The sequence below is a fragment of the Furipterus horrens genome, unplaced genomic scaffold (genome assembly GCF_987537825.1).
Source record: "Furipterus horrens unplaced genomic scaffold, mFurHor1.1.pri manual_scaffold_12, whole genome shotgun sequence".
Lineage (NCBI taxonomy): Eukaryota > Metazoa > Chordata > Mammalia > Chiroptera > Furipteridae > Furipterus > Furipterus horrens.
The window spans coordinates 22311312-22326567 of NW_028327182.1; the positions used below are offsets into that span (position 1 = coordinate 22311312).

The 15256-nt window shown below is 36.6% G+C and overlaps 1 protein-coding gene and 1 pseudogene across 2 annotated transcripts in view; one reads left to right on the plus strand and one right to left on the minus strand.

Annotated features, from left to right (window-relative positions):
* Nucleotides 1–15256, minus strand: part of PIBF1 (progesterone immunomodulatory binding factor 1) — a 169494-nt gene that overhangs the window by 96043 nt on the left and 58195 nt on the right. For both annotated transcript variants that reach the window (XM_090258571.1, XM_090258570.1), the window contains exon 10: nt 15102–15200. In XM_090258571.1, the coding sequence (XP_090114697.1) occupies nt 15102–15200 (99 nt within the window). The remainder of the gene's footprint in view (nt 1–15101; nt 15201–15256) is intronic.
* On the plus strand, nt 6199–7536 carry LOC149995945 (putative inactive 1-aminocyclopropane-1-carboxylate synthase-like protein 2 pseudogene; annotated as a pseudogene).

The following is a 15256-nucleotide window of genomic DNA, read 5'->3' on the forward strand; positions in this document are numbered from 1 at the left end:
AATTTTCAAACTGCCTTGCCTTGCATTCCAAATCAAGCACCATCTAAGTGCCAAAATTACTGTCCAAGTAGTAGAAAAAAGAAAGCAAACAATCCATTATTTATTTGATAGGTATAAAATATTTAGAATGAGGAAAACTATGTTTCCAACATTGTATTGTCTTTATTTCTTAACATGTTACAAGAGGCACTAAAGAGCTTTTCTTGGTATGAAAACATAATGCATCCTTGAATATCAGATATTCAGAGAGTTGAGTTGCTGATTTGGGTGGACTTCTTTTGTTTCTGGTTTGTTTTTTATCTGTTTTCTTTGTTTTATTTTACTCTTTGCCTCCATGTGGCTTTTCTCCTAACAGCATACATTTTGTTTGCTTCCTTTATTTTGGTAGGGTATTCTGTTTTATCCAACAAATGCTTCATAGGTTAAGCTACCATTTAAGGAACAAAACTTAGAATTGTTTTATGCATCATTTAAACCGGTGCTCTTTTTTGAATATGGGAGTTTCTTATTGGTTCCTTTCAGAGCCTTATGTCTAAAGTGAAAAGGAACAGATATTTTTCATATTGGCTATAAACTTCTTAATGCTTTCATGTACATTACATTACTACTAATTCCAAAGCCTTTACTGGGGAAGGCAATGGAATCACTTGTGGGTAATTTAGAAAGTAATGAATACAACTTGAGATATAGTCCTATACAAGTGAACAAATTTACGTCAGATGGAGCAGCAGTCTAAAAGCGAAGAGAAAATTTTAGAACAACATGGGGCAAGACTATTTCAATATAAGTAAAGCAAACCTATGGGAAAATAGCACATTGCAGGAATAAGAGAAATCAAGTAACTATAATTCTATAAACTGTAGAAAATCATTAGAGTAACCCATTAATTTTGCAAATTCTCAAACAAAAAATTTCATCTAAAAAGTATAAATTCATTATATATCTTTTTTTCACAAAGTATGACAAAAGAGTAACTTAATATAGGATTGAGAATTAGGAATTTATTCATTCAAATAATAATTATGATGTGAATTATGTTACATAACCATGAAATCTAGAAATAATATGAATAAAGTTATCGCAAAGTAAAATAAAATTTAAGTACAATATTAATAGCTTTTCTTTCTTTAAAAATTTTTTAAAAAAATTTTGATTTTAGAGAGAAACATTGATTGGCTGCCTCCCATATGCTAACTGGGGACTGAACCAGCAACCCAGGCATGTGCCTTGATTGGGAATCAAACCATTCGGGTTGTGGGACAATGCCCAACCAACTGAGCCACACAGGCCGGGCAATATTATAGCTTTTACTTCAAATATCACTATCCTTTATTCCATTAAATAAAGGCATACCAAAACTATTCTAATCTTAGGGATAAAAGCACTGAATGGAGATTTAAGACAACTAGCTTCTATATCAAGCTTTAAACTAGCCTAGTATAACATAAAAACAACTTACTTTATTCACTTTTTATTTTTGTATTCTACATGTAAAAATGAGAACAAAATCCTAGTATAATCAGGAAAGTTGTAGAAATTGAAAACATAACATCAAGTACTTATCATTTAAAAATATTTACAGACTGAAAACTATTACAAATATATTTCAAAATATAAAATATATATTTAACAAAGTTAAAACAGTCATAACTGAAAAATAGTATTGAAATTAATTCTAGATGGCAAGTTTAAGTTAGATTCTTACATAGGCTTGTCATGTAGACTCCCACAGATTAACAGTATATTCAACTTATTCTATTATTCACACTGATCAAGTATAAAAATTTCCCTTTTGACAGAATCCTCAGAGTGTGCGCAGAGATTCAAAGCAACAGACATGATAATAACTTCATATTCATGAAAGCTGATTTGTTATTTATTTTTTGTTACTTACTATTAGATAAATTATTGAACTTGAATTGGAACCTACGTAGATTTTTTTTTTTTTAAGATTTTTATTTATTTATTTTTTAGAGAGAAGGGAAGGTAGTGAGAAAGAGGGGGAGAGAAACATTGATGTGAGAGAAACATCATTCGGTTGCCTCCTGTATGTGCCCCGACTGGGGACTGAACCCACTACGCAGGCATGTGCCCTGACCAGGAATCAAAGCCATAACCTTTTGCTTTGTGGGACAATGCGTGACCGAGCCACACCTGTCAGGGGCTTATATCCCTGAGAAAAGTTCGTTATTTTGTAGATAATTAAAGTCCTTGAATAAAAAGCCTTTTTAATTCATATTTAAAAGTGGCATACTACTTTCTTACATTTTTCTTTATAATAGCACTGGTTGTTTCATCGTTAAATGGCCATATGATAAAGAGAAACTTCTAACATATATAAAAAAGCTGAGGCTAATTATACCTGATTAGAAATTATGTATGGGCATATCTGAGGCTTTATTTATATAAAGCATAACTCAGGGAAATCATAATCCATGTAAAGATTCAAATATATTTGTTTATTCTGATTTTGATACCAAGGAGGCAGAATCACCTATCTGAGTATTAAAAACTCAACCTCTGAAAAATAAAAATATTTTTCCTTGGGTTTCACTATATACAAAAGTACACATGATATTCCCAAAATATATGAGTTTGAATATTTCTAGGCAATATACACTCAAAAGAATTTCAGTAGATATTAAACAAATACATAGTGTCCTTTTCAAATAGTCCTAAGCTCTAAGTTTTTATTTGGAAAAAAACACAAGAAAAGTGAACTTGCAGAGATTTAAAAAAATAATACACTCAAAAATAGTTTGGGTTCAACATTCCTTTTGTATGGTAACTTAACTAACGTTTTAACTCTTTTGAGCTGTTGTCACAGATAATTTCAGGACTGAAAGGGACTTCAAACTCATCAAGCTACCCACTTGATGCTTCAATCCTTACAAGCACATTCCTACTGAATGCTTGTCTAGCTAATGCCTAAACACTTCCCCTGATGGAGAATGCTAGATGACAAGGCATTTTGGAAGGCTTCAAGACAAGTTTACCTTTACTCTTTCTTCTAATGTTTACCCAGTGATCACAATCTACTATTTTAAGTCTTACCAAGTGAGAAAACCAGCTTGTTCATATAAGAACTCTTCAAATATTTGTTGACAGTTATAATCTAGCACTGTTAGGATATTTTTGAATCTTTCCAGTTTAGGTCACTTTCCTTTTAAGACCTTGGGTTTAAAGCTTGGGTGCCCAGCCAGATTCCAGCATAATTTTATAGATAAGGTAACTAATTACCAACCACATTCTACATATAACTTCTATCACTGTAGGATAGTACATCCATATAGAAATCTTCCAGGCTATTTTCACATTTCAGTTCTAAGCATTTATTTTCACACTTCAATTCAATTGTACAGGTTTTCCGGACCCAAGTTTATGATCTTATATTTATTCATTAAGTGTCATTAAGGTCATTAATTTCTGCTTGAAAAGATCTAGTTGGAGCTTCATTCTGCAATTCAATTCCTTTGTTATTCTTCTCTGTCTTATATTAAATTAGTAATATAAGGTGTTTTTATTTTTACTCAAGTCACTGACAAAAATGTAGAAGTATAGTACTAAATGCATTAATATCATACTACAGAGCATTACCAATGGCCATTATAAACCTACTTCTTGATTATTAATGATTCTCTAAAATAATCTGGATAAAGCTCTTAAGCAGTTACTAGTCCATTTACCTAACCTTGAATTGTGCCCATCTATTCCCCATCTTGTTTAGAAGGATATCATGGAAAGTCTTGACAAATCACTTGTACACTAACTTCATTTCTATGTTTTATCAGAGTAATACAGTGATCCCTCACTTATTGCGGGTATTACGTTCTAGACCCCCCTGCGATAGGTGAAAATCCGTGAAGTAGAAACCTTACATTTATTTTAGTATTTACTGTACAATACCACAAAATCCTGCGATATAGCAAAAATAAAAATCTGCGATAAATAATTAAATATAATATTTTTAAAAATCCCGCGATACAGTGAGGCCACGATAAGTGAACCACGATATAGAGAGGGACTACTGTAGCCCTATTAAAAATGGAAATGTAATCTGCTTTGGTTTATTCTTAAGAGAGCCCATTCTAATTCTTGGTCATCCTGCTTTCTCCAATAGCAATCTTAAAAACCACAGAAAACATGGCTGCTCATTGAGTATATAATCTAAGACATTCACTTACAATATTTTATTATATCTAAGCCTGAAAACAGCCCCGAAAGAAAGGTTAAAAGTGTCACAAATTTCAATATTTAAAGAGGAGAAAAGAACATACTGTAAAAAACCTATATCCAACCTCTGTCCCACAGCCGCCCAATTTCTTATTCCACAAGCAATGTGTTTATATAAACATAGGTAAATACACACAAACATAAAATATACATGCATTACATTGTTTTTTAATTTATATAAAAGTGAGAGCATTATGCATATGATATACACATACTTATCTACACACACGCACATGCACACATACACATGTGCACATATTGCTATATATCCTGGGTGAAAAAATTTTGTGCATATATATGGGTCTGCACCTTGTCTTTTTTCACCCAAACATATCTTAAATATTTTTTTTTCTCAGAATATAGAGCTACTTTACTCCTTTTGTATAGCTACATGTTTTATTCTATAGCTGTAACCATGTACTATAACTTATGTAGTTACTGCCTAAATGTCAATGAATGTTTGGGATAATTTCAATCTTCCGTAGCAGTAACCTATGCTATAAAGAATAAGTCGTTATACATGTCATTTTGTACCTAGCAAGAATACCTGTAGGATAATGTACTAGAAATGAAATTCCTGGGCCAAGAGCAATGTGCATTTGTTCTTTTGACTGGTTTATAAATTACTCTTCAAAGAGGTTGCACCAACTTAAACTCCACTAACAAGGTATGAGATTGCCTGTTTTTCGATACCCATGAAAGCAGTGCATTATCAACCTTTCATTTTTTGCTGGAAAATAACTAGTTTTAATCTCAACCTAATTTTCACTTATAATTGATTGTAGGAGCGTCTTTCTATGGAGAAATCAATCACATGACTGTGATAGGAGTTGCAAATATGTTTTTCCCAGATTGCATTTGTCTTTTGACCTTCTTTATGGTAGTAATGCTACACCAACATTTTTCAGTTCTAAGTAGCTAAGTTTATTAATTCTTACTTTTACAAATTCAGAATTCCAAAAGTGTTCTGCAATCCAGGATTATGAAAACATTATCCTATGGTTTCTCTTGTACTTTAAGGACTTTCATATAAATAGCTGATCTATTTGGAATTTATCCTAGTACTAAGTGTGAGGTATGAATCCAACATTCCTTTTTTCACCTCATTGGGTACCCAATGACTTGATACAATTTGTTGTTCTTATTCAGAAACTCACTTATTTAATTTTTCAATATGAACCACAGATTCAATATGTCTGGTTAAAAACATCTTTCTGTAAGGTGAATAAAGTCTGAGGATCTAATGTATGACATGGTGACTATAGTAGATAATACTGTACTGTTTAACTGAAATATTCTAAGAAAGTAAAACTTACGTGTTCTCACACATAAGATAAACATGTGAGGTGATGGATGTGTCAATCACCTTCATGGGGGAGGAATCCTTTCAGAGTGTATACATATATCAAATCATCAGGTTGTCCACTTTCAATATGTTACAGTTTCGTCAATTATATCTTAAAAAAGCTGGGGGGAAAAATCCCCCAACTCTATGAAGATTCAGAATCCACCAGATTAGTAAAAAGTTTGAGTGTCCAGAGGTCTGAGGAGTGCCAGGGGATCTTCTCCAAAATAAATGGTAAATTATTGCCTCTACAAAGAAGGAAGGCCAACTCTAATGCAGACAGAGTTGCAGGAGACACAGTGCCGCACATAGGGGCATGCGGTCCTGACGGTGTGGCAGTGCCCACTTTTATCTCCAGGAAAAAAGCTGCAGGCATTCAGAGAAGCTTTAGACCCACCTAATGTGTCCTTTGTTTGATCCACAGATTAGTATTAACATTAGGAAGTCATTTTTCAGAACATTCTCACTTTATCCCCCGAAAGGTTCAGGCCAGCCTAGTGAGGCCAATATGAAGACTGGAAGTCGCCAATCAGACACCGTCCACAAGCCCTGTGGCCCCCACACCCAGCTGATGGAGCTGACCCTGCGGTTGCTAGCAGCAGACCACAGAGGACTGCATCATGCAGCTGGAGACCAGGCACCTGCAGCAGGGAGCCATCCTCGGCCACTTAAAGTGCCAGGTGGTCTGCATCTTACAGTCTGGGGCCACCTATAACCTGGAGCTCCAACTGACCTGCTCTTCCCTGGACTATGTGGGTGACGTTGGAGGTGGGTAACAGGCCCAATTGTCCAGCTATCACCAACTGATTCAGAAACTGCCTTTGTCAGTCATAATCTGTCCAACCATGGGGTCGGCATCTCTGCTTTATACCACTCCAGCTTCCAGGACGACACGACCTACCTAGGAGACGAATACCATGAGGACAAGAACACCTCAGGGTTCGTTAACCTTGGCATCAGTGAGAACAAGCTCTGCCCCAATCTGACGACTGAAAGGTTGAGCTGGAGTGACATGAACTACATGGTTAGTGGCCTTCTGCAACATTCTGACTGGAGCAGACAAGCATTCCTATGGGAAGAAGCGGTCTGTTTCCTGACCTACTACTGTAAGGTACCTGCCCAGCTTGATGCAGAAAATGTGACTGCTCTAAGTGGCTGCTGCTCTGTCTTCTATTCGTTGACTGTCATTCTGTGTAATCCAGGTGAGGCCTTTCTGACCTCCGCCCCCTGCTATACTGGCTTCACCTATACTTACCGCCTGTACGGGAAAGTTGAGCTCATTCATGTCTTCCTGGACAGTGAAATTACTGAGGTGAATACCTGACCGTTCCAGTTGACTGGGGACAAGCTGGAGAAAGCCCTGCTTGAGACTAGCCTCAAAGGGGAAAAGGTCAAAGTCTTTGTGTTCATCAACTCTCATAATCCTCTGGAAAACATCTACTCTCCGGACTCACTGAAGGAATACCTGGAGTTTGCCAATAGGTACAACGTCTGTGTTATTACAGATGCCTGTGTTTGATGATTCCATCACACTCGAGTGTTCTGAGCATGGAAAGTTTGCCTGAGCCCAACAGGACCTATTTGATCTGGGGCACCAGTGAGGGTTTTGGGGCCTCTGGCTTGCATTTTGGTGCTCTACACACCCACAAGGAGGTGGCCTCTGTGTGAATGACTCTGGCTTCCTCTGCAGCATCTCTGGCATCACCAGCACAAGCTGTGTTGGCTGCTCCAGGACAGAGAATTGATTGACAAAGTGCACTTGCCCACTAATTGCTCCCAGATGCAGGCAGCTCACAGGTACATCACCAACAAGTAGGAGTCAGTAACAGGACCCTAGTGTATTTGAGAAAGAGCTGCTCCTTTATCACTGCTTCCTGGAGAACAAGCTAATATTGTCCCCTGGCAAGTCCTACATGTGTAAGGTGTCTGGCTGGTTTTGGATAAGCCCCTCCACCTAAAAGTCACTGTGCATTGGTTCTCTCAGGCACTAGGGAAGCAGAAGCAGGATTTGACAGTGAAGAAACTGAAGGATGCATAGAAGGAGTGTGGTCTGCCTCCTAACCAACAGCTCCAGACAATCATATGCTCAGGGTGTCCCTGTCATCATCAGCCTCTTGTCCACAAGGCCGTAGTTGACCCACTGCTGCAAGAGAGCAAACTGGGCTCCTTCAGAAACTGGCTCATCTGACCCAGTCATCACCTTCAAGCTGAGCATCCGTGACTTTTGGAAGCTCTGCATCTTTTTATTCTTTGCTAGTCATTTTGTGATATAAAATTATTTTAGAAGGGTTTCAGTGGGAAAGCTTATATGAATAAAGGGAGTTTGGGATGGGTTTTATTTTGTATCCTATATCTAATAAATTCCATTCTAGAAAGAAAGGAAGAAGGAAGGAAGGAAGGAAGGAAGGAAGGAAGGAAGGAAGGAAGGAAGGAATAGAGGCCAACAATGCCTGGTACATGAAACACATACTTATCTCTCACCACACATGGGGGTCAGGTACAACATATAATAAGAGTTTTCCTGGAAGCCACTGCCACTCAGAAATGGGTAGCAATAATTTAACTATAAAACAAAAGTGACTACAAGTCTTGGAAGTTCTAGCCACAGCAATCAGACAAGAAAGAGAAATAAAAGGCATCCAAATTGGAAAAGAGGAAGTAAAACTGTCATTATTTGCAGATGACATGATAGTGTACATAGAAAACCCTATAGACTCCACAAAAAAACTACTCAACCTAATAAGTGAATTCGGCAAAATAGCAGGATACAAAGTCAATATTAAGAAATCGAAGGCATTTTTAGACACCAACAATAAAAACTCAGAGATAGAAACTGAAAGAAAAATCCCATTTACCATAGCAACAAGAAAGATAAAATACCTAGGAATAAACTTAACCAAGGAGGTAAAAGACCTGTACTCAGAAAACTACATAACACTGAAGAAAGAAATTAAAGAAGATACAGATAAATGGAAGCATATACCATGCTCATGGATGGGAAGAATCAACATCATTAAAATGTCCATACTACCCAAAGCAATTTATAGATTCAATGCAATCCCTATTAAAATACCAGCAACATATTTCACAGACCTAGAACAAATACTTCAAAAATTTATATGGAACCAAAAAAGAGCCCGAATAGCCACAGCAATTTTGAGGAAGAACACAGTAGGAGGAATCACAATACCTGATATCAAACTATACTACAAGGCCACAGTAATCAAAAGAGTCTGGTACTGGCATAAAAACAGACATATAGATCAATGGAACAGAATAGAGAGCCCAGAAATAAACCCAAGTTCATATGGTCAACTAATATTTGACAAAGGGGGAAAGAACATCAAATGGAGTGAAAAGAGCCTCTTTAACAAATGGTGCTGGGAGAACTGGACAGGGACGTGCAAAAAAATGAAACTAGAGCACCAACATACACCATACACCAGAATAAACTCAAAACGGATCAAAGACTTAAAAGTAAGCCGTGATACCATAAAAGTCCTAGAGGAAAAAATGGGCAGGAAAATTTCAGATATTCCACGTAGCAACATTTTCACTGATATATCTCCTAAGGCAAGGGAAATAAAGGAAAGAATAAGCAAATGGGACTACATCAAACTAAAATGTTTCTGCTCAGCTAAAGAAAACATCAGCAAGATGAAAAGGAAACCAACCATATGGGAAAATATATTTGCCAATGACATCTCAGACAAGGGATTGATCTCCAAAATATATAAAGAACTCATACGACTCAACACCAAGAAGACAGACAACTCAATTAAAAAATGGGCAAAGGACCTGAACAAACACTTCTCCAAAGAGGACATACAGAGGGCCCATAGACATATGAAAGTATGCTCAACATCACTAGCCATCAGAGAGATGCAAATATAAACCACGATGAGATACCACCTCACACCAGTCAGAATGGCCATCATCAACAAATCAACAAACATGTGCTGGCGAGGATGCGGAGAAATGGGAACCCTGGTGCATTGCTGGTGGGAATGCAGACTGGTGCAGCCACTATGGAAAACAGTTTGGAATTTCCCCAAAAAACTAAAAATGGAACTGCCTTTTGAACCAGCAATTCCATTGCTAGGCTTATACGTGAAGAATCCTGAAACTCCAATTCCAAAAAACTATGCACCCCTATGTTCACAGCATCACTATTCACGATAGCCAAGTGCTGGAAACAATCTAAATGCCCATCTGTAGATGAGTGGATCAAAAAACTGTGGTACATTTACATAATGGAGTTCTATGTAGCAGAAAGAAAGAAGGAACTTCTACCATTTGCAACAACATGGATGGAACTAGAGAGAATTATGCTTAGCGAAATAAGCCAGGCAACGAAAGAAAAATACCTTATCCTGTCACCTATTAGAGGAAACTAATGAACAACACAAACAAATGAGCAAAATTGAACCAGAGGCATGTAAACAAGGAGTAGACTAACAGTAACAAGGGGGGAGGTGGGAGGGAGAGAAGGAGGTAAGAAGGGGAAGGGTCAAGTCAAAGAACATGTATAAATGACCCACGGACATGGGCAACTGAGTGGGGACTGAATGTGGGGGAAGGGAGGGGCAGGGTGCAGGGAAGCAAGAGGGGGAAAAAAGTGAGACAGCTGTAATGGAAAAACAAACAAAAAAATTTTTTTAGTGGGGAAAATGAAAATATGAAGAATGGAAATGCCAGTTCAGTGAATATTAGGACAAAGATTTTCCTTCATGTTGTATATTTTTCTCCCTATCTGATCCCTCCAGAGTTTGGCATTCTAAACAAGTAAGTAATGACATAAGTTTCTTTGCATAGAACTAATAAGACCAGTTGTTAATAGAGGTTCCTTTTTTTTGACCAAGTCTTTGACTGGAATGTCAAGCCTAAAGGAGACATGCTTGGGCTCAGGTTGTTACCAAGAAGCCCCGAGGAACTGGGAATGACTTTCAAAGGTAATAAAAGCCCGCGAGATAAAAAGGCCTGGTACCATGGTTGGTTATGCGGTCCACAGCAATCTTTCCAGGGAAGGAACAAAGGTTGTTTTCCTGAAAGATGGCTAGAAGGGACCTTAAGGCACAATGAAAAACCAGAAAGACTTGGAAAGGACAGGTGTGTACAGGCAAGGATGAATGCCAGGTATGTGGCCCAGCTTCTGTGCCCTGAAGAGCAGACTGAGGGTCACCCTAAATGTTACTTGGGGACGTTCCAGCAAAGCAGAACTAAAGATCATAAGTGATCATTTGCTGCTCTTGTTATGTTTATGCAAATGAACAGGATAAATTAAAAATGGACTTAATGTAGTCCCTTTAAAGACAAGGAGGGTAATCTTAGGGAGAAAAATCATTATTCAAGGAAAATCACAATGATCAGTAGTAGACTATAAAGTAGGGCAGTTAACCGCCTTAAAAGTTTCTTTTCATTTAAAATATGGTTTCACTTGAAAATTAAACCATGTCTGTGATATCATCAAAGATATTCAAGTTGCAGGCAAGTAGAATGTCAAGTGCCTTGCAACTGGATGTCTTCCCAATAAGACAGTCTTACGGATTTAGAGACTTGTTTGTGGGTTATGTTACATAAATTAACATGTGTTTTCTGTTTTCAAAGGGCATAAGCCTATGACCACATTACCTGAGTGATTGTCTGTATGCATAAGCCTCACTTAATCCTCTCTGCAGGGCTGCCTCCTGAGACTCAACCGTTTGGCTGAACTAAATAGCTGGGTTGGTGAAGAATGGGGTGGTCTGTGGGCTTCACTTTAAAACTGGTTTCTCTTTTCTATCCTAATGGCTTGGACAGAAAGGACCCAGAGGTCTGAGAGGGGGGAAACCTAAACTATTTCCCTCAGCCCAAACTAAGTATAATGGGCAAAAGGGTTTTGGACAGGTGAGATGTGCCTAGCACACCTTCCTCCAAAGAAGCCCTTTTTTTCTTTTTTTTTTCTCCTAATGTGGAACATTGAAAAATTAATCCCTGCCTTTTGTCATCTAGTGGTTATGGATTGAATGATGCCTTTGAACCCTGTTGCCAAATCTGTTGCTCCCAGAACACAACAAGGATGCCAGCCTGTTAAACCAAGCACGCCGTTGTCCGGGGACAGCCAACTGACCTGCAATCTGCACGATCCTTCCCCATGTGGGAAGGCCACCCTCCCCTCCACACTCCCACTATTATTGGGGATTTCTGGACCCAGGGGTAGGTAGGACGACGACCATGTCCAGCTTGAAGCAGCTAAAGGAGCTTGAGACCTTCGCCCATTATCCTTTACAAGATTACAAAAGGTCTTAATATCTGAGAGGGAGGGATAGTTATTTTTTACGAACCATGGGTATGGACTTGGGGGGGGATTGCTGGGGGAGGGAAATGCTGGGTGGAGGGGAGTAAAGGGGAGAAAATTGGAACTATTGTAACAATATAATCAATAAAATACATTAAAAAAAAAAAAAGTGACTACAAACCACTTAATCCAAATGCATCTCTAACTCACTCCCCTTTACCAGGATCCCAAAAGGCCTGTGCTACTCCAACACCATCCAATACAAGAGGAAGTTAAGAGTGTAGACCTAAAAAAAAATCTTGCCGGTATTTTCATATGGATCCCATTAAATGTACGGTTTAACTTAAAAAAAAAAACCAAAACCTGACATTTTCATTAAAAAGTAGTTCTCTATGTACATTGTTCTGTAAAATGAACTTGGATGGATAACAGGTATAATGTGAAAAATATAACTATAAAAACCCGTATGGAAGAGTGAGAGTACAAGAGACACAAAAATAGCCATGCCAATTCTGAAAAAGACTTTTAGAGTCAGTTTTCAAGTTTCAGTAAAAGTCTTGACATTTTTGACATGGATTTTATTGAATTTATAAATTGAGAAAGAATGAAACCGGACACATCTAGAATCCTCCTTTTTGAAGTCATCTAACAACATTACAGCCTTCAAGCAGAGGGATTTTCCCTTTTATTTGTGAATATTATAGCTAAACAAACAAACAAACAAGTACCTTTAGCTGTTCTAAGCATTTTGTTAAAGCCCACACTTATTTTGAGTTTTAGATTCCCAGATATTACTCATTTATTTGGTCAATAAATGCTTGGTCCCCCAATGTCCTTTAAGGGTATGAGAATCATCCTGGCTGGTGTGGTTCAGTGGATTGAGTGCCGGCCTGCAAACCAAAGGGTCACCAATTTGATTCCAAGTCAGGGCACATGGCTGGGTTGTGGGCCAGGTCCCCCATTGCGTGAGAGGCAACCATATATCAATGTTTCTGTCCCTCTCTTTCTCCTTCCTCTCTCTCTAAAAATAAATAAATATATTTTTTAAAAAAGGTCTGAGAATCAACGCGATTTGCTGTGCATAGGTTGTTTCTAATGAGTCTAGAAACACTTTCTTTTCCTCCTTATTTGCCTTGACTTAAAAGTATCGTTAAGTATTTAAGGCTGGTTGAAAATCAGGTTCTGAATGAGCAAGGTTTTTACTATCACTTCAAGGAATTAAAGTTCCTCTCTTCTGGTGGTTTAAAAATGAGCTGTACCAGTTTATTCAATATTCTAGTGGAAAATGATGTAGAAAGATACCAACTTTTGAATAACAAAAATTTAGTAAAGATTTATAACAGAAATAGTTGAACAAATTAGTTTACAATAATAAAAGCAAACATTTCTAGTCTTAGCAAACATTTCTATATTACTACTTATGTGCAAGACACACTGTCCTATGGGCTTAATAAGTATTAACTAATTGAATTCTCAGTAATTCAGAAGGTATTTTAGATACCAATGTATCCCATGGCCTTTAAAATAAATAGCAGTCTCTGGACAAGTAGGCAGAGAAGAATTTTAGGTGTTAAGAAGATTACAGAGTTTAGTGTAAGTATAAAGTAGACCATTTTAAGGTCCGATTTACTATTCTCCTCTTTCCAAATTCACAAAAACACACCAAGGCTAGCAAGTTATGAAATTCTGCTTGGTTTATTAGCTAAAATCTTATGCTTTCTTAAAAAGTTTGTTAGTTTGTTCATAAATATTATTCTAGAGCCATTACTAAATTTATCATGTTCAAAAACATCAACAAAAACATCAAGTAAATCTTTCATGAAAATCATATAGATCTATAAATAGCAGGGTAATACATAATAAAAATTTAAAGAGGTTGTAATAGCACTGCAACAAAAACAGCTGATTTATAAACTTATTTTATAATAAGATCTTCGGAATTAGACATACTTTCACAGTATAGGAAAGATTTCTTTGATATTACATTTATGTAAGTTCTTCCATGGGTCAATCAATTTTATACAGTTGATGTGTATTCAGAAGCATAACAATTTGAGCCATTCTAAAATATTTTCACAATCTAAAAATTAAAGATAGAGGGGAGCAAGGGGGAGAAAATTGGAATTGTTGTAACAATATAATCAATAATAAAAAAAAAATTCTAAATAAATAAATAAATAAAATAAAAATTAAAGATAGGTTAATCATATGAAGACTTGCCTCAATTTTTAGTTTGATGTATTGTTTAAATCACAAATAAAACTGCAAGTGTATATTTAACAATTAAAAGACCCATTCAGCTTATTTTCAAAGTTTAACAGTATGTCAAAGGCATATGAAAACTTTTTGCACTATCTTAGACTTTTCCGTCTGAAGTTATTTCAAAATAAAAAATTTTTAAAAAGTTAAGCACTGTTGACTCTCCATATAGTCAAATCACTGAAAATTCAGTGTTCAATGAGGTAACGATATTTACCTTAATATTCATTAGTGATTTTCCTTTTAACTAGGTTATCAAATATGCATCACTATTGTATTGAGAAATGGAAGATAAATCATTCTCTCTTCCCCTCCCTCCTACACATGAACCAGAACATAAAGATTTTTAAAAAATGAACTGGGGAATGTACAGTGGTACAAATACTTTAGAATAAGCTTGGCAGGTTCTCTTAAAGTAAAATATGCATTTATTCTATGATTAACAATTCCACTCCTAGGTATTCATCCAAAAGAAATAAACAAAAACATATGCTCACAAAAATACATGTATAAAAATATTCATAGCGGCTTTATTCATGATAGCTCCAAACTGGAAACAACCTAAATGTCCATCAATAGGTGAATGAATACAAAAGCTGTGGTACATATATTCATACAGCAATACTAAGGGATGAACTACTGATACAAAAACAAATGAATGAAATATATAATAAGGCTGAGTTGAAGAAGCTAGACACCAAGGAGTACATACAGTATGACTCCATTTAGTTTTAGTCCAGAAAGAGCAAAACTGAACTACCGGGGTAGAAATCAGTGTTTGCTTCTTGAAGAGTAATGACTGAGAGTGACAAGAACAGTATTAGGAAACTCTCTAGTGTGACTGAATTGCTCTTCATCTTGTTTCAATGTATGAAAAAATTACACTTTACAAAAATAATGCATGCATATTATATTTCAATTCCTAAAATCAAAGTAACAAGAACAAAAGTAGAAAAGTTTTAATATTTCTGCTTTCAGGCTGCTTACCTGTCTAGGAGCTGATTATGTTTTTCTAAAGCATCCTTTTCAGCCATTATGGCTCGGTCCTTTTCAGCCAAAGCATTATCCCTTGCTTCTCGGAGGTTTCTGAAATTTAAACATAAATTCAGTTATTCAAAATACATGAGCATCCATCTTTTAAA